Source organism: Miscanthus floridulus, chromosome 12, assembly GCF_019320115.1.
Source record: "Miscanthus floridulus cultivar M001 chromosome 12, ASM1932011v1, whole genome shotgun sequence".
Lineage (NCBI taxonomy): Eukaryota > Viridiplantae > Streptophyta > Magnoliopsida > Poales > Poaceae > Miscanthus > Miscanthus floridulus.
The window spans coordinates 46,452,761-46,475,969 of record NC_089591.1 but is presented as its reverse complement, the minus strand read 5'-3'; the positions used below and the strand labels follow the sequence as shown (position 1 = coordinate 46,475,969).

Genomic DNA, 23,209 nt, shown 5'->3' with positions numbered 1-23,209 from the left:
TAAGATACCTAAGGATTCTTTTTACGGCAATTAAATATGTTTTCTTAGGATTAGCTTGAAATCTAGCACACATACACACACTAAACATGATGTTGGGCCTAGATGTGGTTAAATATAACAAGCTAGCAATCATGGAATGATAGAGAGTTTGATCAACCGGGTTACCTCCCTCATCTAGGTCGAGATGTCCATTGGTAGGCATTGGTGTTTTGATTGGCTTACATTCATCCATCTTGAATCTTTTAAGAAGATCTTTTGTGTATTTCTCTTAAGAGATAAAGATGCCTTCTTTCATTTGCTTGACTTGAAAATCAAGAAAGAATATAAGCTCACCAATTATGGACATCTCGAACTCCTTCGACATCAATTCACCAAATCTTTGCAAGAGTCTTCATTTGATGATCCAAAGATGATATCATCAACATATACTTGACAAATGAAGATATGTCCATCAAGCTTCTTGGTGAATAGTGTGGTGTCGACCTTCCCAATGATGAAGTCCTTCTCAATGAGGAAGTCCCGAAGGCGCTCATACCTAGCTCTTGGGGCTTGCTTAAGCCCATATAGTGCCTTGGACAACCCATAAACATGATTAGGATATCTAGGGTCTTCAAACCTGGGAGGTTGATCAATATAGACTAGTTCATTAATAAAGCCATTTAAAAATGTACTTTTCACATCCATTTGATATAGTTTTATTTCATGATGTGATGCATATGCAAGTAGGATACAGATGGCTTCTAATCTTGCAACCGGTGCAAAGGTCTCTCCAAAATCCAAACCTTCAACTTGGGAGAACCCCTTTGCAACTAGTCTTGCATTGTTCCTCACAACAACACCTTGATCATCTTGCTTGTTGTGGAACACCCACTTTGTTCCAATGACTCTTGCACCTTTTGATCGCTCTTCAAGAGTCCAAACTTCATTGCAAGTGAAGTTGTTCAACTCTTCATGCATGGTATTGATCCAATCCAGATCTTTAAGAGCTTCTTCTATCTTGGTAGGCTCATAGCAAGAGACAAAAGAGCGATGAGTAATAAATGAAGCAAGTTTTTGAGATCGAGTCATTACATCTTTTGATGGACTCTCTATGATGAGATCGTGTGGATGATCTTGTAGGAGATGTGTATTTCTTCTATTGACCACTTGAGGGGGAGGTTGTGGAGCATCAACATCTTGTGCTTGTATCACCATTTGCTCATGGGAGATATGAGTATCTTTATTTTCTACTCTCCCATCTTTTTCACCATCTTGTGGCACACTTGATGAAGAAGGTTGATCAATGACTTGTACATCATCTTTTGGCTTGATGTCTCCCATCGGGATATTCTTTATAGCCTCCCTCAATGGTTCATCACCTACATCATCAAGATTCTCATATGCTCCATGGAAGCCATTAGATTCATCAAATTCCACATCATATGTTTCTTCAACTAAGCCGGTGGCATGATTAAATACTCTATATGCTTTGGACTTTGATGAGTAACCAACAAAAAAACCAATATCACAACGTCTTTGAAACTTTCCTAGGTGTTGCCTCTTTTGTAGATGTAGCATTTGCAACCAAACACCCTAAAGAAGGAGACGTCCGGCTTCTTCCTATTGAGTAACTTATAAGGTGTCTTGCCAAGGAACTTTTGAAGGAATAGGCGGTTAGATGCATAACATGTGATGTTGATTGCTTCCGCCCATAGAGCTTTAGGGGTGTTATACTCATCAAGCATTGTTCTTGCAAGAGTGATCAATGTTCGGTTCTTCCTCTCAACTACACCATTTTATTGAGGAGTATAAGTTGCGGAGACTTCATGTTTGATTCCAACTTCATCATAATAAGCTTCTATATTTGTGTTGTCAAACTCTTTGCCATTATCACTTCTAATCTTCTTGAGCTTCACTTTAAATTCATTTTGTGCTCTCTTTTGGCAAACTTCTTAAAGCAAGATGCAACTTTGGATTTGTCATGAAGAAAGAATACCCATATATACCTTGAATAGTCATCAACAATCACAAGACAATAAAGATTTCCTCCCAAACTCTTGTATGTTGTTGGTCCAAATAAATCCATGTAAAGGAGTTCTAGCACTCTTGTGGTTGACATGAAAGCTTTGGTTGGATGAGTATTTGCAACTTGCTTGCCGGCTTGACATGCACTACAAAGCTTGTCCTTCTCAAACTTCACATCCTTCAACCCTCTTACCAAATCATTCTTCATAAGCTTCTTGAGTGAGCTCATCCCAACATGAGCAAGTCTTCTATGCCATAGCCACCCAAGTGTTGTTTTGGTGAATAGGCAAGTCTTCAAATTTGCATCTTTGGAGGTGAAGTCCACTAGATATAAGTTGTTGTATCTAAATCCATTGAATATCACTTGATTATCATCTACCTTGGATACAATAACCTCCTTCTCGGTAAACAAGCATTGAAAGCCAAGATCACACAATTATCCAACGAATAGCAAGTTGAAGCTTAATGAAGCAACATAAAGCACATTGGAGATGGAATGATCATTTGATATTGCCACTTTGCCTAATCCTTTAACCTTTCTCTTTGAGTTATCTCCAAATGTTATTCTCTCTTGTCCATCTACCTCTTCATCTAGTGAGGTGAACATACGAGGATCACTGGTCATATGTTGAGTGCAACCACTATCAATAACCCAATAACTTCCATCAGTCTTGTAGTTCACCTACACACAAGAGATTCAAGCTTTAGGAACCCAAACTTGTTGAGGGCCCTTCACCTTCTCAACAAGTGACTTAGCCACCCAAATCTTCTTAGGCCTATTCTTGTTAGGGGGTCCTAAGAACATGACTTTTATCTTTCCACTAGAATCATTTCTAAGCATGTAGTGAGCATTGAAGGCAAAGGGTCTAGCATTTTTGGGCAAGGGTTGTGGCGGTGGAGTTTGGCACTCATGAGCAAAGTGGCCTTCTTGTCCATACTCAAAACATCTCTTTGGCTTTTGCTTTGGCTTTGATTGTTGTTGTTGAACTTGAGCCTTCTTCTTCTCTACACTTGCCACATATCCAATGCCACTTCTATCCATCTTTATAACAGTGTTCATCAGTAGCTCACTTTGGAGATGCTTGCCTCTTGCAAACTTGCTCAATCCCATCTTGAGATGCTCTTTCTCCATCTTGAGCTTCTTGTTCTCTTCCTTGAGAATATCATTGTTCTTCTCTTCCTTGAGCTTCTTGTTCTCTTCTTTGAGCTTCTCATTCTCAAGGATCAACTCTTCATCATGCTCAAGGGTTTCTAGCACAATGGTGTTGTGGCTTTTCATCTCTTCAAGATCTTTCATGAGCTTTTCATTTGTATTCTTGAGCTTGACATATTCATCATAGTCATTGCACTCAACCACTTTCTTGCCTTTGCCACTAGATCCTTGCTCAATGCTCTCATCAATCAAATCATCACATAATGTAGCTATATCAATCTTAACAACATAGTTAGTAGCATCATGTGGCTCATTTGGCAAAAATTCTTGAGCAATAACAAGAGTATCATAATTGATCTTTAGAGTTGTATGTTCATCTTTTAGCTTGTTGTGGCTAGTGATGAGCTCATTGTGCACCCACTCAAGTTTATCATGTTTATCTTTAAGCTCTTTCTTAGAAGATTTGAGCTCCTTGAGTTTGGATGATATAGCATCATTTGTCTCTTTAAGCTCAACATTAGCCTTTTCCAATGTATCGCATTTTGCTAAGAGTGAATCATTTTTAGCATCAAGCTTTTCATTTTTAGCTCTACTCTTTCTAATGATCTTAGTGTATTGTCTTAGTATTTTGACAAGATCATCATATGAAGGTGAATCATCATCATCGCTATCACTATCATCATCACTAGCTTGCTCATCATCACTACTATCATCATTATTAGTTACCTTGCATTCACCCTTGGCCATAAGGCATAGGTGTATAGAGGATGATGGCGATGGTGGCGGTGAAGATGAAAGATCAATAGTAATGGCAGCCACCTTCTCATCTTCACTATCATCATCGGATGATCCACTAGATGAATCAATGTCCGTGAGCCAATCACCGACGATATAGGCCTTTCCACTCTTCTTCTTGTGAAAGTCCCTCTTTTTGCCATCTCTCTTCTTGTATGGCTTGTTCTTCTTCTTCTTCTCATCTTCATCTTCGTTACTTGAGTCATCTTTCTTGACCTTGTTCTTGTTCTTGAACTTGTTTTTCTTGGGCTTGGTGCATTGATGTGCTAGATGACCAAGTGCACCACAATTGAAGCAATCCATTTTGGAGATTGGCTTTCTTCTAGAGCTTGTGAAGAACTTCTTGGCGTCGAACTTGATGCCACTCTTGTTTAGCTTCTTTAGTATTTTGGCAGATTTCTTTACCATGAGAGCAAGATCTTCATCTTCATCTTCTTCATCACTTGAGCTCTCATACTCAAGTCTTGCTTTGCCCTTATCTTGGCTAGCTTTGAATGCTAAGTCCTTCTCTTTCTTCTTGGTAGAGGATGAGCCATCTTGTGGCATGATGTGCATGTACATCTCATGAGCATTGATCTTTCCCAAGATTTGTGTCGGTGTAGCAGTGGAAAGATCACCTTGGTATAGCATGGTCACAATATGCCTATATTTGTCAATGGAGAGGACACTCAAAATCTTTCTCACAACATCGGATGGTGACATTTGAATAAGTCCAAGCCCATTGACTTCCTCTACAAGAACATTCAAACGTGAATACATCTCATTAGCACATTCTTGGGGAAGCATCTCAAATGAATTTAGCTTTTTAATCACAAGATGACAGCATTCCTCATGCTCACTCTTGGGTCCCTCATGGAGCGCACAAATGTCCGACCATAGTGCATGGACGTCTTTGTGGTTCCTTACGCGGTTGAACACATCTTTGCAAAGGCCTCTAAAGATGGTGTTTCTAGCCTTTGCATTCCACTTTTCATAATTAACCTCATCACCTTGTAAATGTGTAGCATCCCGAGGTTTTGGGAAGCCTTGTGTGGTGGCTCTAAGTATACCAACGTCTAGAGCTTCTAAGTACGTCTCCATGTGGATTTTCCAATATGGAAAGTCATCTCCCTCAAAAATAGGAGGAGGTCCATCCCCGTGTGACATCTTGCTCTAAGCGATTAAGCTTAAAACATGAGCACGAGGCTCTAATGCCAATTGAAAGGATCAAGATACCCAAGAGGGGGGTGAATTGGGCTAATTCTAAATTTTCTTGCAATAAATAAATTCTACGGTTAGTCCAATTAACCCCTTGTGCCTAGAAAAGTGTTTCTATTAATCTAACGTACAAAGAACTTGCAACCTATGTTCCAAACTTACTTTAGCATAGCAATTCTATGAATGTAAAAACAAGTATTGAATTGCTCAAAGTAAATGCTCAAAGTAAATACTCAAAGTAAATAGAGAGAGAGAGGAACACGGCGATGTTTTGCTGAGGTATCGGAGAGTCGCCACTCCCCACTAGTCCTCGTTGGAGCACCCGCGCAAGGGTGTAGCACCCCCTTGATCCGCGCAAGGATCAAATGCTCTCTATGTGTTGATTCTTCGACACTCCATCATGGTGAATCACCCAAAACCCCTCACAACTTGAGTTGGGTCACCCACAAGCTTCGTCGGGTGATCACCAAGCTCTCAATCACCACCAAGCCATCTAGGTGATGGCGATCACCAAGAGTAACAAGCACGAACTCTCACTTGACCACGCAAAGCCTAATGAGAACGGTGGATGCACACTTTGCTACTCTTGATTCACTAATGAGGCTACTCTCTTGGATTCTCAAATCTCAATCACCTCACTAGGACCTTACTCTTCTTGGCACTCACAAACATGTTTCTCAGCTGTTGGAATGAGCAAAAGTGACTCCACACACGAGTGGAGCTTCTATTTATAAGGCAGCCTGAAAAACGAACTGTTATGTGCCTCTACGGGGTGACCGGATGCTCCGGTCAAGTTGATCGGATGCTCCGGTCAGTTCAACCCGCACACTAGTGATTAAGTGTTGACCGGACGCTGGTAGGGTCCGATCACCACTGACCGAACGTGCCCGATCGTATTAAACCCTTACTGGAACCTTACTGTACTCGACCGGACGCTGAACCATCAGGGTCCAGTCAGTATTGACCAATCGCGTTTGGTCACATAATTCCTTCTCTGGAACCTTACTAGAGTCGACCGAATGTTGGTCCTCAGCGTTCGGTCACTCGACCACTCAGCGTTCGGTCGCACTGAACGCAATCACCTTGGTCAAATGAACTGACCGGACCCTGCGGCCAGCGTCCGATCACACCGGAGCCAGCGTCCAGTCAGCATTTGACCCTCCATTCACTTCCAACTCTCGAACATATGTGAATAAAGTTTGCTCCATAGGATCATAGGGCTGTTGTGGAGCTACCTAGTGCTAGTTTTAACAAGTGTGCACCACACCTAACTCACTAGACTCATCTAGGTCAAGCTACCCGTCCATACCCCCCTTAATAGTACGGCCAAAGGAAAAACAAAGTCCTAAACTACTCTAAGTGTCTCTCCAACTCCAATCGACACTTAGAACTAGTCATCCTTAACCTTGTCATCCATCCTTTGAAAACTGAAACGATTTCCATCGTAGGGGCATGACCACCTTGATTGCCCAATCGATCTCCATTACCATGACCTAACTTAATTGCCTCTGCAAAACACACGTTAGTCATAGTAATCTTGTATTGTCATTAATCACCAAAACTCAATTAGGGGCCTAGATGCTTTCACTCGGGTTCTCGGGGCCTCTTTTAGGAGAGAGCGCACCCCCTTTTATAGTTGAAGGGGATGGCCTTACAAGTCAGAGAGAAAAAGAAAGAGTGTATACGGACGCTTGTCTAGTCTTGTTGTCCACGTCATCAGGTACGGGATGGCTGCCGTCACCTGCCATACTGTTTACGCCGCCATCGCCACCTTACTGTTCATGCTCTGTTGTATCTGGCAGGCTACATAGTGTTCGTCTGGTACGGCAAACGACGGCGCCCACAATACTGTTTATGCTCTGACGTGTCTGGAAGGCTGTAAAGTATTCGCCTGGTACGGCAAACGATGGCGCCCACAGTACTGTTTATGCTCTGACGCGTTTGGTAGGCTAGTGTCCGTCTGACATGGCCCGACGGCGCCGTCTTGCATGTGCGCAGGGCATGGCAGGGTACGGTCCTCGGTATTGCGGTTGACTTGAGCGGCTTACCTTATCTGCTCCGCCTGCTCCCCGGGCCCACACCGAGTGGGCGTCCCCGGTCGGTTGTTCCCAGTCGGCCCCGACCGTGTCGGTCGGGAAAGAGCAGCGAGCAGAGGTCCGGCGTATCCTCGGTCGGAGAAAGGGGTCGAAGTCGGACTACGGTCGGGGCTCCGACCGGATGTGCCGGTCGGGGACCGGATCGTGGTCTTAGCCTGTCATTGTGTATCTGGGCTGGTCCAGGCGCGTGTTGTCGCTGCGCCGCCTGCTAGGCTGAATTTTATAGGAAAGCGGGTCCATTGAGAACCCGGATTTATGAACCCAACATATTTCATTACACAAACGAAATAAAAAAAAGTGAGGAATGAGTAGATGATGGACCAACTCGTTCCTCAAATCAGACACATCCTACATTTAATGTTTGATTAAGCTAACTATCTTCTAATGTTAGATCAGGATCTATGTGCTCAAATGAACTTCCTCTTCCTTATTTTAGCACTATCCGATAACCCCTTTATCGCTTCCCTTGTCTCTTCGTTTTCCTTTTCTTGTGCCTAATAGCACCGCCCCAAACTCCCTTTGACAACCTCAAGCATCCATATGGTGCCAATGGGGTTTGAAAGAGTCTCAAGGAGACCTGATTTATGGATAAGTAAAATGTTAGACAACTCTTGTGAAGAATTTGATTATTTATCCTTTTTTTTTGGAACATAAGAATTTGATTATTTATCATACACGTTCACTGCTTTTTTTTTTCTTTTGAAATTGTTCACTGCTTGTGTTGGTGAAATGTCTCGAAGATTTGTTAAATATAGATGGTACGCACGTCAAAAGAATAGTCCAGATCAGCGCACACATAGATAACAGACTTAATAGCCAATCAACCAATTTTGATCAGATACACTGTGAGCTGGCAAGCAATATATATTAGCAGGCGGCGTACGTAGAAGTGCTACTCAATACTCTATGGCCGCCAATATATTCTCGTACGTTATTTTAGCTCGGGTGCGTGTTGTTGCCTTTTATTATAAAAAGATGATTAAAGTTTGATTTGCCTCCTTAAAATTGCCATGGAATTTACAAAACATTATTGAACTCGACTACTGGTCAGTATACCCCTCTTATATTAACTTTTAAAACCGGATAAATTAGGCCCCTAAAATAGTTCATAGTTCATAGTGATTTTGATGGTTGTTTTGGCTGGCACATAAGTGGCATGTGGGCCAAGCATATCTTTAGCTTTTTGCCATGTCATTTTTTATTGAATATTTGGACTTGTAAATGATCTCAAATGGAAATAATTTCAACTAAAAGGTTTTAACCTTATTGAGCACTACAAATTTGTGAAGTTACAAATCACATTGAAATATGCAACTTTTGTATATATTATGCTAACACCAGAAGTTGTTTGAAAAAAAATCATAAATGAATTTTAATTTTTGAGAACTTAATACAAATATTTGGGCCTACCACTCTAGATAAAAAATATTGCCAACTACAAAGTTGTAGAACATATTAAGAGCTACAATTATAGTATAGACCATGTCAACATCAGAGGACATTTGAAAAGCTCAAGGAAGTTGAATTTCAAAATTTGAGAATTTAAAACTAACATTTGGGCCTCTATGCTGCTTCAGATAAAAATATTGTCAACTATAAAGTTGTACAATATATTGAGAGGTACAACTTTGGTGTAGACCACATCAAGATCCGAGATTGTCCAAAAAAATTAAAAAAATTCAAATACAGAACTTAAAACGAATATTTGGGCATCTTACTGGGACTACAATTTTGATGCAAACGAACACCTGACTGAAAAATTCAAGAAATTGAAATTTAAAATCTAGTAACTTAAAATAAATATTTAGGACTCTAAAAATATCTCAAATAAAAAATTTATCAAGTGCTGAGGTCTACAATTATGATATGAAGTTTGTATGCATATGATTTCATATGAAAAATTTATGTTTTTCGATGTAGAAATAGAGTGTCCAACTGGCAGGTGGGCTCTACTGCCATGTTAGTAAAAATTTAAAATCACCCAAGAAACCATTTTGAAATGATCATGAAGATATTTTGTTTGGTCGGCGGAAGTTTTTTTTCCAGATTCAGCGATTAGTTTAGGGTGAATCGGACTTTACTATAAAAGAATAGAGCAAATAATATTATTCTAATTTGTAGCCGACGCTACCAACATGATCTGATGCCATAATTGTGGTAGTTAATTAAACTTTCGTGCTCCAAACTTAGAGGGGCGTCAGTGATGGCTAACGACACCTTAGAAAATGATTAAAGAGCAGAGGGATAAATTAAGGTCTCGTTTGGCAGGGCTTCTCCACCGGCTTCAAGAGTCGTTCGGAGCCGTTTTCTATCAAATGGGGTAAAGTAAAATAGCTTCACTTGTGAAGCCCCTAAAAACATGCTCTCACAGTGATTTGAGGTGGGGTGGAGCCAAAAAAAAAAGTGGCTTCTTCCGGCTCCTCCTCCAGGCCCTAAAAACATGCTCTCACAGGGAAGCCATTTTGCCAAACGGTTTACCAAAACCGCTTCAGCTACACCGGTGGAACTGTTCGTGGAGCTAAAGCAAAAAAAAAAAAATGGCTTCACTAATGAAGTGAAGCCCTGCCAAACGGAGCCTAAATACAGTCATTCTCCATAAGCACATGTGTAAGCATCCCCTTGCCTAACCCAAAAAGCATCTCTGCGTGTAGGTGGTGGATGAGCTGTATCATCCGCCGGATTTACAAGTGTTTGCCAAGCATCAATCCCTCCCTGCCCTAATTTAGGAAGCGGCATGACAAGACGAGCAGTTTTCTTCCATGCCATTTCCATCAGAGAATCCCCCTTGCCTGCCTATCCTTGTTTTTTTCCGGAAAAGAAAATCTGGGAAACAAAAATTTCCACATAGTACTCACCTGCCACGTCAGCAATGTCCTGCCCGGCCGACCGTGGCGGCCCACCGGCGTGGCGTACGCCACCAAGCTTTCCCGCGCGCGCCAAACCCGGGCTCGACACCACCATCCGCGAAGATTCCATTACCTTCCGCTTCCGCACGCGCGGAAAAAACGAAAAAGAAACGGAAACGCTGTACGTCAACCGTGCGATTTATTTGCGACAGTCGACTGAATTTTCAGTGTTGATCCGACTTCCGGCCCGAGAGCTGCCGCCCGATCTACCGCCTGCGTCACGCCGCCCCCGCTCTTCGAGCATTGGGTCTGATCGATCACGTTTTGTTTTGTCTCTGGGTGAACTCGTACATGCCACAGCACGTGTGTAGCCCGGGGTATGGCCCGTGCGTCGGCCTCCCCGTTGCGACCTCGTCGGCTATGATGATAAAGCAGTTGCAGCAACTCATGCCGACGCAGCCGCAGCACCACCACAACCAACAACAGATGTGGCAGTACCATATCTCGCAGTATCAGCCAAGGCCGGACGCTACGCCTTTTCCGGTGTCGGCGTCGGTGGCGGCAGCGTGGCACGACATTTCAAAATTTTGTGAAGATTTTGTATTTTTTAAAAAATTGTGAAGAATTTGTGAATAATTTAACATATATTTCTTTGATGTCTAGAATCCATAAAAATAATTTGTATTTTTTTTGAAAAATTTGACATATATTTGTGTTATTCCTAGCTTACATCACTCTGTCCAATAAATTGCACTGAAGAAATTATTGTAAATATAGTAATAAGACTATGTAAATATAGCTAGAAGACGATATAAGTGTATGGAAAAAATTATGTTGACAAGATAGACAAAAAAAAAAAATTAATGTCACCCAGACAGATCCAAAAGAAATCCCGCGCACGGGCGACGGGCGCGGCGGCCCCAGCTGCAGCCTGCAGCCGCCACGGCGCAAGCGGCCAAAGCCACAAGCCCCGCCACCGCGTCCCTCCGCCACCACCGGCACGGCCAGGACGGCACGCTGACGCCGGGCCCCGCGGCGCGGCGGAGTCGCCGTCGCCGCAGCTGCCACCCATCTGAGCGCAGTATAACTCGCGTAGTCGCGCGCGCACACACGCGTACACTCCTACGCCTACATGACACATGACACTGCCCTCTCCACCACTTCCGCACCATTTTTTATAAGGACAAAACAAGAAAGAAATCCGAAAATATCTCCCCCATTCGTCTCTCTCTCCTGTCTCCCCTTCACCTAAAGCGAGGCGCCTTCGGCTTCGGCTCCTGCCTCGCGCCTTCCTCGCGCGGCGCGCCTCGCCCTCTCCTCGCCCTCCCCTCCCCTTCCTCTCCCTCCATCTCGCCGCGGCAGCTCGAGCTCGGCGGCTGAACCCTACCCGGCGAGCTCGCGGACGCCCGCGGAGGTGGTGGCGACGGCGGCGCGATGCCCGCGTGGTGGCCCCGCAGCAAGCTGAGGTCCTCCAGGTCCAAGGCCAAGCCGGGCGCCGGGTCCGTCTCCGCAGCGTCGTCCCCGCGCAAGTCCGCGGACCTCGAGTCGCCCTCCCCGTCCCCGTCGCCCACGCAGCGGGACAGGAAGGCGCACAGCCTCGACTTCCCCGGCGCGGGCGCGGTCCCCGCTCGCGGCCGGTGCGCCGGCGGCGCCGCGGCGGGGTATGGGTCGGTAGGGTACAAGCTCCCGATGCCCGTGGAGGCGACGGAGCCTGTCGGGACTCTGTACGAGGAGCTGCTGGCGGTCGCTGCCGGTGACGGCTGCTCGTCCGCGGAGGAGTCCAGCGTGTGCTCGGCCGGGTCGTTGGACGAGGCGCACTATCAACATGGGTTTAGGTGAGTGACTCATCGCGGAATGGTTGGTGCCTTTATATGGCTCAATCAATTCCGAATTTGCTGCGGCCTGGTTGTCGCTAGAGTTTCCTCATTTGGGCTGCAAAAATTACAATTCAATTGCCTGGTGCTCTGATCAAATTGGGGGAGTTGAGTGCCTAGATAGGTCGATCTGTAGGCTTGCTTTATTGTCTTCCCCTCAATTTGGTGTGCAACGTATTTGAGGGGGTTTGAGTCAAGGGTAAGAGTTAGACTGTACTGTGAGGATTCACACCAACTGCACCAGTTGACCTTTTCTAGGTCGTTCCAGTTCGACAATCCTGACCATCTCTCCCTCTCCATCTGTCTCTGGTAAACATAGATTGAGGACTGGATAGATCAGGATACCAAGGCGTGTTAATTGTTGACAAATATATATATATAATAAAAGTAAAATTACAGTAATAACGAGTGCACAGCCATGTCTTTGCTGCTTCATCTGTTCGAAACTAGAGTATCAACCTTTAAGTACAGGTTAAGTTTGGACGATTCTATGTTTATCCTTGCAAGTTATAATGCACATGGGTTAGTTTATCTCTTTTTCTTTTGCTCTCAGATATGTCATTTTGGGGATTTCTCCACTATACCTGTTTAAATGAGTACATTATTGAGGAGCCTTGCATTGTCATGTTGATATGTCTCTGATGTTTACTGCTTGCTTTGTAATTTCTAGGCCCATGGATCCAGTTGCTTTTGCGAGGGAAAGAAATATGCCTTCTGATTCAGATAGGACCATAAATGAAGACAAGCGTTTCATGTCTTGTAGTATGCCACGGGAGCATCAGAAGTTCTTTGAGGTTCCTGTGTCTAGTGTTAGAGAACTTCATTTGCAAAGTGATGAACCTTCAACTAGTGAAGCCAACTGTTCACGTGGAAGAATGGTATCTGAAGATCTCTTTGCTCTGAGAACAAGGAGTCTCTCTCCTGTCCCAAAAGGCCATGCATTCGCTGTGAGCAATGGAAATTCTAGAGAATTTGGTTTTAGCCCGAGGTCACCAGTAAGAAAGATGGATGGTTTGAAGGAGCCCACCACATCCCTTGCCTCTTCCTCCAGCTTCTGCTGCTTGCTCACCTCTTCACCCAGCTTCTGGTGCATGCTCGCCTCTTCATCCAGCTTCTGGTGCGTGCTCACCTCTTCCTCCAACCCACAGTCCTTGCTCGCCTCTTCCTTCATCTCCCAGTTCCTGCCCACCTCTTCCTGTATCTCCCACTACCTCCTCACAGTCCCAGTCGCAATGGAAGAAAGGGAAATTGCTAGGGAGTGGTACATTTGGCCAGGTTTACCTTGGATTTAACAGGTATCACATTTGTGCCCCCTTTTTACATCATGGAAACTTTGTGATATCTAGTGAAATTTAATGCATAAGAGTTGCAACTCACGCTACAGTTATTCATTAGAGACATGGCGGTGTGAACAAACTGATATATTCAATTGTATTAAAAAAATATCCTTACTTTATGCAGTGAAAATGGGCAGTTTTGTGCGATTAAGGAGGTTCAAGTTATTATGGATGATCCACACTCAAAGGAACGACTCAAACAATTAAATCAGGTACTTACTGCTGCTGTCTACCTAATTGGCTTGGTTTGCCATCTCATGAATGTATTTTTTTATCTTTTGTTTGATTGACTGATCCACATGATTAATTTTGGTATTGACAGGAAATAGATATGCTTAGACAACTCTCCCACCCGAACATAGTGCAGTATCATGGAAGTGAGCTGGTAAGTTCTATTTCATAATCCATTTCAGTTATCTCTGCAGCAATTTAGTTCCAGTACTTGTTTGCCCTATCATGTTTTTTATTCCATGCATATGTTGTCTGATATGAATAGGATTCATTTTTGTGAGCTAGTAGAAGTTGTTATGATTTATGAATTCCTTAGTGAGATTCCACAGATAACTTATATAGTGCATTTGTGCTTGATTGACTATTCTAGAAAAAAGGGTTGGGGCATTCATGCACAAAAAAGGTTACTTGTTTACAAGGGCTTCATCACTATTTGAACTTAACATGTCAAAGAAAGATCTGTTATTGTATACATATACGATGGCAACATTAATTCTGTGCTCCAATGTATGTGACTGTATATAGTGACCTAAAGAATATGGAATTCATTCAGTGGTCTGGGTGGTATTGGTATTAGGAGCTGCAGAAATTGGTAAAATGCTACTGTTCAATTGTTTTCTTTTGTTCTTGCTGTTGTTCTGTGCTCCAATGTTTTGACTTATTTGCATTTCCTTCTATGTTCTATTGTTTGTCCACTTCAAGGGTTGATTTTGTGGTTCTAGTATCATAGTGCTCAGTGTTCATCAGCTTTTATTGGTGTTGCATTACAACATGGCCATGCTTACACTTTCTAATCGTACCTGTTTCTGTATGCAGAGTGATGAAGCACTTTCCATTTATCTTGAGTATGTTTCGGGGGGTTCAATCCACAAATTACTAAGAGAATATGGCCCTTTTAAAGAACCTGTGATTCGTAATTACACTGGGCAAATTCTTGCTGGTCTTGCCTACTTGCATGGGCGAAACACTGTCCACAGGTTGTTTTGTTGTCTAAAACTGTGTTCTTGTTCCATAGGTATAGTCATATAGCTCAGAATGCAATAATCATGTCATACTTTTTTTCTTGGCAGAGATATCAAAGGAGCAAACATACTTGTGGGTCCTAATGGTGAAGTCAAGCTTGCTGACTTTGGCATGGCTAAGCATGTATTCAGCGTTTACTTGCTGACCCCCTCTGTCTATCTGTCTGTGTTTAGCACTTTCAATTGTCATAATATTTAGTATTCTCTGGACTTAAAAAGTCAACTACTGATTTTGTCTTGAGTGCCCTCCATTTTGTACAACCCACAGTAGTCCTTTTTGCCTGTGCACCCTGGAAATTCGATGAGGAATGCTTATGTGCATCCTTAAAAGAGTACTATACAGTTTCAAATTGCAGTTAAAGTAGTTCGAGAAATTGCAGTTGAAGTAAATATTACTCAATTGCATTAGCATCCATGTTTTCTAATAGAAAAGGAATTAAAGTAAGTGCAAATTCTGATTTCTTATAAACCGAAGTATCCAGTTATCTGCCTAGTGCCTACTCACATAAATGTGGAAAAGGAAAATTATGGAAGGGTGCCAATGGTCTGTTTCCCTTCTGTGCATGCCCAGCTAAAGGATTCTTAACAATGAACAAGTTTTGGATCTTTCATGGTCACCAAAACAAGGATACGCACTGATTGTGCTTGCTTTTATTTTTCCTCTGTGAACCCATTCTTTTTTTTTTTACTTTGTTGAACAGATATCATCTTTTGCTGAAATACGCTCTTTCAAAGGAAGTCCTTACTGGATGGCTCCTGAGGTGAGCTATTTTAATACTGAACTTCATTGATTGTTTCTCGTAATCTGCTATCCGTCTCTGAATGAAGTTCTCCCATCATTGGGAAACCTTCAGGTTATAATGAACAGTAAAGGCTACAGTTTATCAGTGGACATTTGGAGTCTGGGCTGTACCGTTATTGAAATGGCGACGGCAAGACCTCCTTGGCACCAATATGAGGGGGTAGGCCTTCACTTAGAAGTTCTGGATTTCTACATTTCCAGTTATCCGTGATGAATAACGCTGAGCCATTGCCATCTAATCTTATTTTGCAGGTAGCAGCAATATTTAAGATTGCAAACAGTAAAGATATACCTGAAATCCCAGACAGTTTCTCAGAGGAAGGGAAAAGTTTCTTGCAGCTTTGCTTGAAACGTAACCCTGCATCTCGTCCCTCTGCGGCCCAGCTGATGGATCATCCTTTTGTTCAGGATCATCCTGCAGTGAGAGCTGCAAAATCCAGTGTATTGAGAAACACGTTGTCTTCTCCAGCAGATGGCAGACACACAATGGTATTGTTTCTAGTTAAGAAATCTCAGTTTTTTCTCATTCTTTTATAGTTCTATTTCCTTATCTACTTTCCAAGTGCAATTATAAAAAGTTAAAAACTAGAACATCTTGTAGTGGATCGCTGATTTGAGTACTTCACCTTTGCGCGAGTTATTTGATCTTGTTTGAACCAATTATGGCACATTTATCAGTACCCCTTTTTTGGGGTTGTTGGGTCGGGGGGCGGGGGGGGGGGGGGGGGGGGGGGGGGGGGGGGGGTGGATAATTAACCTATCTTACTAGCTTGACAATGTCAATAAAGGGCGTACCCAGTGCGGAGAGCTCCCGCTCTGTGCAGGGTCTGGGGAAGGGTGTTAGTGGCAAGCCTTAACCTCGCCTGTGCATTGCGAGGAGACCGCGACTCGAACCCGGGACCTTCCGGTCACAGGCGGTAAGACTCTACCGCTTGCACCAGGCCCGCCCTTCTGACAATGTCAATAAGTGTTACTTTATTTCATTATAAAGTTCAGTCTAGTATTGTTGCTTTACAAGGGGAACAAAAATGGTACTATATTTCTTTCGCAGGATATGTCCTCCTAAATGCTCACACTCCTTATCCTTGATCTTGTTGCAGTCCAACAGGGAGTTGCCATCTCGGAAGATTATTACTCCTCTGAAGGATATTGGACTGGGCATGAGAGATTTCACTGGATTTTCCACTGCTGTTCCTTCACCACACAGGTATTCTACTTCCATCCTTACCTTGTACCGTTTCCCACAATTTTGACTGACTGAAAATGTTTGTTGTACAGCAGCCCTATTCCTGGAAGAGCAAACATGTCTACGCCGGTTTCACCATGCTCAAGCCCGCTGCGGCAGTTTAAGCAATCCAACGTGAGGTGCACGCGTTCTCCACCTCATCCAATGCTCTCCCCTGGTCTTGGCAACACATTAAGTTACACGCAAAATCAGGCAAGACGCATTCCAGCTCCTGCCATTTCAGATCCTTGGCTGGATGTTGGCCAGATGAAACTCCAAAGCCCCAATATTTCCCCCAAAAGGTTCTGAGAACGATTTATGAAAAAGAGAATCAAGAGCGCAGTATCTCCATGACAAGGTAGTTATTCAGAGATGTTCAGGAAGCAACTTGCTTGTATAGTTACTACAATACGACACTTACCGGAGGTTCAGTACAGCGAAATGGGGCTCTTGAGAAATTGTAACAGGAAGTTCTGTATATTCGTAGGCTTTATGGTTTGTTGTCGTTCTTGCTATATATAGTTATACGTACATATACGTCCTACGTAAATCCTCACAAAATCTTACAGATGACTACGGGATGTAAATTCGTAAGCTTGTGTAAGCTGATATTTCTGTGAAGTAGCAATAGTTAGGACTTCCATGGCAGATGTAACCATGTCTTTCCGAATGAATCTGAGGAATATACACGTACCGTTTCATTTCCAATCTCTTGATTCAAGCAGGTAATTTGAATAAAAAAAACTTAAAGAGAGCGGAGTGCAGGATCATATTTTTTTCATCGAAAAGCTATCATCCTACTTGTTTGGGCTTGTTTGGCTTATAAGTTGTACTTTTTCAATCAATAAATAATATTTTTCTCTATATCAAATCAGTCAACAAAACTTTTAATCATGGCTTGTCAGAACAAGCCTAAGCGAACATATAACTTGGACCAGTGTAAAGAAGAAAGAACTAATCTACCCGGTTGCTCGTTTTTAATGGCAAAGCCTAGAATGCTCGCAGCTATTTATGACCTTGCCTGGTTGAGAAGGCTTGAGAAAAAGGACTCAAACAAAGGACCGAGATATAAGTATATGTATACACATATATAAACTATAAAAAATTGCTTGCGACTTTGTCTATTCGAAAGGTTCAAATGGAGGACTAAGTTTGTCTATGCAAAAGGTTAAAAAACAGGAGAAAATTAAATTAATCAGCAGGACCAAATTTGTCTATGTGACTTTGTCATTCGAAAGGTTCAAATGGAGGATTAAGTTTGTCTATTCAAAAGGTTGACAAAATTAAATTAATCAGCAGGACCAAATTTGTCTATTGAAAAACGGTTTAAAAACGGAATAAAATCAAAGAAGGGTTTTAAAAACAGAATAAAATCAAAAAAATGGTTTCAAAACAGGAGAAAATTAAATTAATCAGCAGGACTAAATTTGTCTATTAAAAAAAGGGTTTTAAAACGGAATAAAATAAAAAGGGTTTAAAAACAGAATAAAATCCAAAAAAAAATAGGTGAGCGTGGATCGAAGACGCGACCTTCAGATCTTCAGTCTGACGCTCTCCCAACTGATCTATCCCCGCTTGGTGCAGCTGTTGCAAAATGAGTATAATTATCTTAAAAGATCCAGTTTAGTTTCATCTAGAGTTCTGCATAACTTGGAGCCATGCAATAACCATAGCTATGGTGTCCAGCCTTGCACAAGACCTGTTTGCAAGCCGTGAAATTAGCAGACATTCTTGATGTAACTCGGGGCCATGAAATAACCATATAGCTATGGTGTCCAGAGCCTTGCACAAGTCATGAAACCTGGCTTGCAAGCCGTGAAATTAGTGGAGGTTCTTGACGCAGCTTACAAAGAAGTAGCCATGAAATTAATTAGCGGACGTTCTTGAAGCAGAAACTTACAGCTTGAAGCCAAGAACATCTAAGCATTAACACCTAAACTAACCCCTTGTTTCACATGGACTTGAAGAGTTTGAGCAGCGACCTCGCCCTGGTCTTGGCCCTGGTGCCGCACTGGCTCTGCAGCAGCAGCAGCACCTGCGTGACCACCCCCGCGCCGGCAGCCTCGCTCCGTGCCGCCCTGGACTCCCTGCACACGGCCAGCAGAGCCGCCACCGCGTGCTCGCTTCCCTCGTTGCTCGACGACATCAAGAACACGTGCCTCACCAGCGCGCGCACCGCGCCGGGCTCGCGCGCCACCGCCCGGCGCACGGCCTCCGACGCGGCCAGCGCCTCGAGCGCCGCCAGCGCGCTCCACGCCGCGGCGCCACCACGCGCCTTTCCCGCCGACGCCCACGACAGGCAGCCGAGGAGCGCGGGGACGGCGCCGTGGTGAACGGCGCTGCCGCGCGCCGGCTCGGCGCCGCAGCAGATCGCAGCGACGGCGCGCACCGCGGCGCCCGAGACGCGGTCGTCGCCGTGCCGCAGCAGCGGCAGCAGCGCCTGCCACACGCGCGGCGAGGCGGCGGCGGCGAGCGCCAGGTCCCGCGTCGCGGCGGCCGTGGCGATCGTCTCCAGGAGGCGGCACAGGCCGGACTTGGACACGGCGCGGCCGCGCGCGGCCAGGAGCCCCACGAAGGACGTGAGGCTGGCCTCCGTCTTGAGCATGTTGAGGCAGTCGTGCTGCGGCGACGCCGGGCTCGACGGCAGCAGGGTGAGCGCGCACTGCAGCGCCAGGTCCTCCTGCTCCGACAGGTCCCGCGGCGTGGGCGCGTGGAAGACGAGCTGCAGCAGCACGGGGAGGAACCCCAGCTGGAGCATGCACGCGCGGCCGACGTCCGACTCAGAGGCCAGCGCCACGCACTTCCTGAGCGCGGCCACCTTGGCGCTGGCGCCGGCGCCGGCGGACTGGAGGCAGCGCTTGAGCGCCGCGAGCGACGGCTCCTCCGCGTCGTCGTCCTCGGTGGCGTCGGGGATCTGGTGGTGGTCGGCGGAGAGCCAGCGCTCGATGAGGTGGCGCAGGGTGCGGTTGGGCACGAGCGCGGCGTCGCCGAGCGGCTGCATTGTGACCGGGCACGTGCGGTGGCCGGCGGCGAGCCAGCGCTCGATGCAGGGGCGGTCGTACGTCTGCCCCGTGCACAGCGTCACCGGGTCCGTGAAGATGTCCAGGCTGATGGGGCACCGGAACAGGTGCGGGATGCTCATCGTGCGTCTCGCGTGCGCGCACCACCGCCACGGACCGGATCAACAAGACGCGATAATAAAGAAACACCCAGGGATCATGCTCCGCTGCCGCGGCACAGGCCCGCGATCCAAGAAGGCAAGATCCAGATCAAGAGCCAACACCACCACCAGCTGAAAACGCCAACAACTCACAAACAGGGCAGGGCGGCGAGGCGAGAATGCAGCGGCGCGCGGTACCAGAAGAGCTCTTGATGGTATTGCCGCGAGCACTCACTCCCATGCATGATGCATCCCCATGTCGACGCGACGACGGCGACGTAACAGGTGACGGAAACTGCGCAGGTGACTGCAGCAGAGTTACTGCACTGTGGTTAGCCGCTGTGGCCGTAAGTACTTGAAGTTGCTGCAGGTGAGGTGATGGCCACAAAGCCGGCCAAAACAACAGGAGCTACCGCCGGCCTGCACTGCACTGCACTTCACACAATATGGAGGCAGGCTACAGTGCTGGAAATGTATGGGCTCTCCTCAATCGAAGAAGAGAAAGAGAGAGAGAGAGAGAGAATGGAATGGCGGGATGGGAGGAGCGAGGAGGAACCGAGGAGGCGATGGAGGGGCAAGTGAGAGGGGCCGGGGGCGTGTGCTTTGCTTCATGCTCCATGCATCGAGAGCATCATGGTTGCAGGAAGAAGATAAAGGCAAAGGCCGAGCCGAGCGGGCGGTCATCGAAAGGGAAAGGTCTAGTGATTGGACCGGAACAGGAGCAGGAGGAGGAGCCAGCCGAGCAGGGCGGGGAAAAGTTTGCGGCCTGGCCTGAAAACGTGGGGACAGTCAGAGTTGGGGACCGGTTGCAACGCAATTCGCAGCGTTTATTAAGGGCCGTTTGGGGAGCTCAGCCAAAACGGATTCGGTCGTGGTTTCACCTACGAAACAGATTCACTTAGGAGCGAAAACATTTCTGTGGATTATTCGGTAAAACAGCTTCATCTCATGACTGAAAATAGTAAAATACCTACAATACCCATATATTTTGTTTCTTTTACTCTTTTCCTTCTTTTTAATTAATTAATTTTCCATCCTTAATCCTTTTATCTCATTCGCACGCCTCCCAGCATTTTTTTTCTTTTTCCTTTCTTTTTTTTTTCTTTTCTTTTCGTTTTTCCTACTACCTTATCCGTTGTTCGGTCCAACCTCGTGTCTCCTCTTCTACCTCCGTGACCTTGCACCTGGGGTTGCGCTCGGCTACGGGCCAGCCGACGGCGCCGCTCCCTTGCCGTTGCGGCTACGCCCGCGATTCGCCTCGCCGTAGCTGCTGGGCCCGCGGTCCCGTCTCGTCGTGGCCATCACGGACTGCGCCTCGCCGCCTGGCCATCATGACTCGGAGGGGCATTTTGGGTCTGGCCCCACAAGGATGGAGATTGGAGCCGGTGAAGCTCGTTTTTTCAGCTCCATCTCAGTCGAAATGGCTCTAGTCAGCGCGATTTGCGGAGATCCACAGGTGAAGCCGTTTGCTCGGATGCCGTTTGGTTGCTCCAGGAGCTGCCCCCGGAGCCATACCAAACGGCCCCTAAGGCTCCCCTTTTTCAAGAAGACCCTAGATCCGGTGCAGTAGTAACTACTACTGCAAGATATGCAGTAGCAGCATCTCAGCCATCCATAAAACCACCGATAGCTAGGATCAGTAGCCCCTTTTCTCTCTCATTTTTCTCTCCACCATGTGCTATCGGTCTCTCTTTGAGGGAAAGAACTGAGCACAAAAGAGTTGATGCTATTTTTTCCAGGAGGATTGCTCGTCATGTGTGAGTCACCAACAACTTCCAGACTCAGGTATGAAAATTATAAAAATACACTATTACACGGCATCTATGTTGAGAATTACGAAAATATATCTGGAACCACTAAATCTCAAAAATATATACCTAATATTAAAGAGTCAAAATCCCGCCTCTATTTTTTTTTTGTTCAATCTGACCGAACCATTCAGCCCACTCACTCGCGTCCAGCTCAGCTCACATCTCTCCACCTCACGTCGCTCTAATAAAAAAAGTGTCCATCTTCCGGCGCTACGCGTCCTATGCCGCCGTTGCTTATATCCTACGCCGCCGTCCCACACACTACACCGCCGCTGCTCTTGTCCCACGCACAGCGCCACCAGTTTTTTCCGTCTCACGTGCATCGTCGTCGCTGCTCTAGTCCCGCGTGCAGCTGCCAGCGCTGAGATGGAGCACTCTACGCCACCTCCTCCCAGGTCCTGTTCCTGCGTTCTGTCGAGAAGCTGATGCCACCGTGTTCTTCGGTGCACGGGCATGTTTGCTACTAATACGAAGTCGTCTACTATTAGAATGATTTTTAAAAATTGTTCCACCAAAAAACAACTTTCGGTAAAATCACATGGGAAAAAATAATTTTATTTTCATTTAAGCATATATGTTGAGAAATTATTTGAAATGATCGAAATGCCTAGAGGGGGTGAATAAGCATTTTCTGAAATTCACAAACTTTTTTGGGCTCGAACGGTTCGGTCAGATTGAATGGACAAAAATGGAGGCGGGATTTTGGCTCTTTAATATTATGTATATGTTTTTTGAGATTTAGTGGTTCCAGATATATTTTCGTAATTTTCAATATATATGCTCTGTAATAGTATAATTTTGTAGTTTTCATACCTGAGTCCGGCGCTGTTGGTGACTCACACGTGATGTTCCTATGAAAAATATGGTCAACTCTTCTGTGCTCACTGTTCTTTCCCTCAGAAAAGAGAGACCGATACCACATGGTGGAGAAAAAATGAGAAAGAAAAGGGGCCCTGATCCTATCCATCGGTGGTCCCTTGGATGGCTGAGGTCAATGTTTTCGTAAACGCTAAACGGTAAATAGTCGGTCATTTACCGTTTAGCCATTATTCGGGCTAAACAGTTCATTAAACGGGCTAAACGGATGATAAAACGGAAACAGCGTACCATCGTGTAGCGTTTGCATGGTGTTTAAATAGGCTAAACAGCCGTTTAAGCGAACAATTGCTTATCTTGCAGTAGCAGTTACTACTGCACCGGATCCAGGTCCAAGAGCAGGTTTGCAAAATCATATAAGGACTTGACTTGAATTATGATCTGCCAACTCGCCGGCGTCAGATGGTACAGAACTGACAATGAATGAATCGACAACAAGAAAGATATGACTTTGGGCTAGGTGTTGATCATGATCCGAATTCTATGTAAGTTATTATGAAAAGGGAAGGTTTGTTGATGCAGAGCGTGATCATGTGGTTGTAGGTAGTATTTGAGTTGCTTGCGTCAACAAGATTATCCGAAAGTCAGGAAATGTGGACAGTATTTTTCTTCAAGGTTGTCCTTGTCCATGTAAAAGATGGACAATTAATTAATTTGCTGCATCGGTTTCAAATTATAGTTTACTTTACTTTTGTGTTTAGCAAAAACTCATTGACTTCAATTTCTTTTTGGGAAAATGTATGAAGCTCTATAAGTTTGAATAAATACATTATCAAAGTA

At 45.0% G+C, this 23,209-nt stretch overlaps 1 protein-coding gene and 1 pseudogene across 1 annotated transcript; one reads left to right on the top strand and one right to left on the bottom strand.

The window, feature by feature from the left end:
- The first annotated feature begins 11,280 nt into the window (after positions 1-11,280).
- LOC136495339 (mitogen-activated protein kinase kinase kinase 3-like) lies at positions 11,281-17,290 on the top strand (annotated as a pseudogene).
- Positions 17,291-18,161: 871 nt separating this feature from the next.
- LOC136498492 (U-box domain-containing protein 25-like) lies at positions 18,162-20,483 on the bottom strand. Its single transcript, XM_066494414.1, has one exon. It carries the CDS (start codon positions 19,722-19,724, stop codon positions 18,534-18,536), a length of 1,191 nt encoding a protein of 396 aa, XP_066350511.1. The 5' UTR covers positions 19,725-20,483; the 3' UTR covers positions 18,162-18,533.
- Positions 20,484-23,209: the final 2,726 nt, after the last annotated feature.

What these genes read in the sequence shown, in the direction of transcription:
- LOC136498492 (XM_066494414.1), bottom strand. Translation starts at nt 19,724, where the DNA reads ATGAGCATCCCGCACCTGTTCCGGTGCCCCATCAGCCTGGACATCTTC.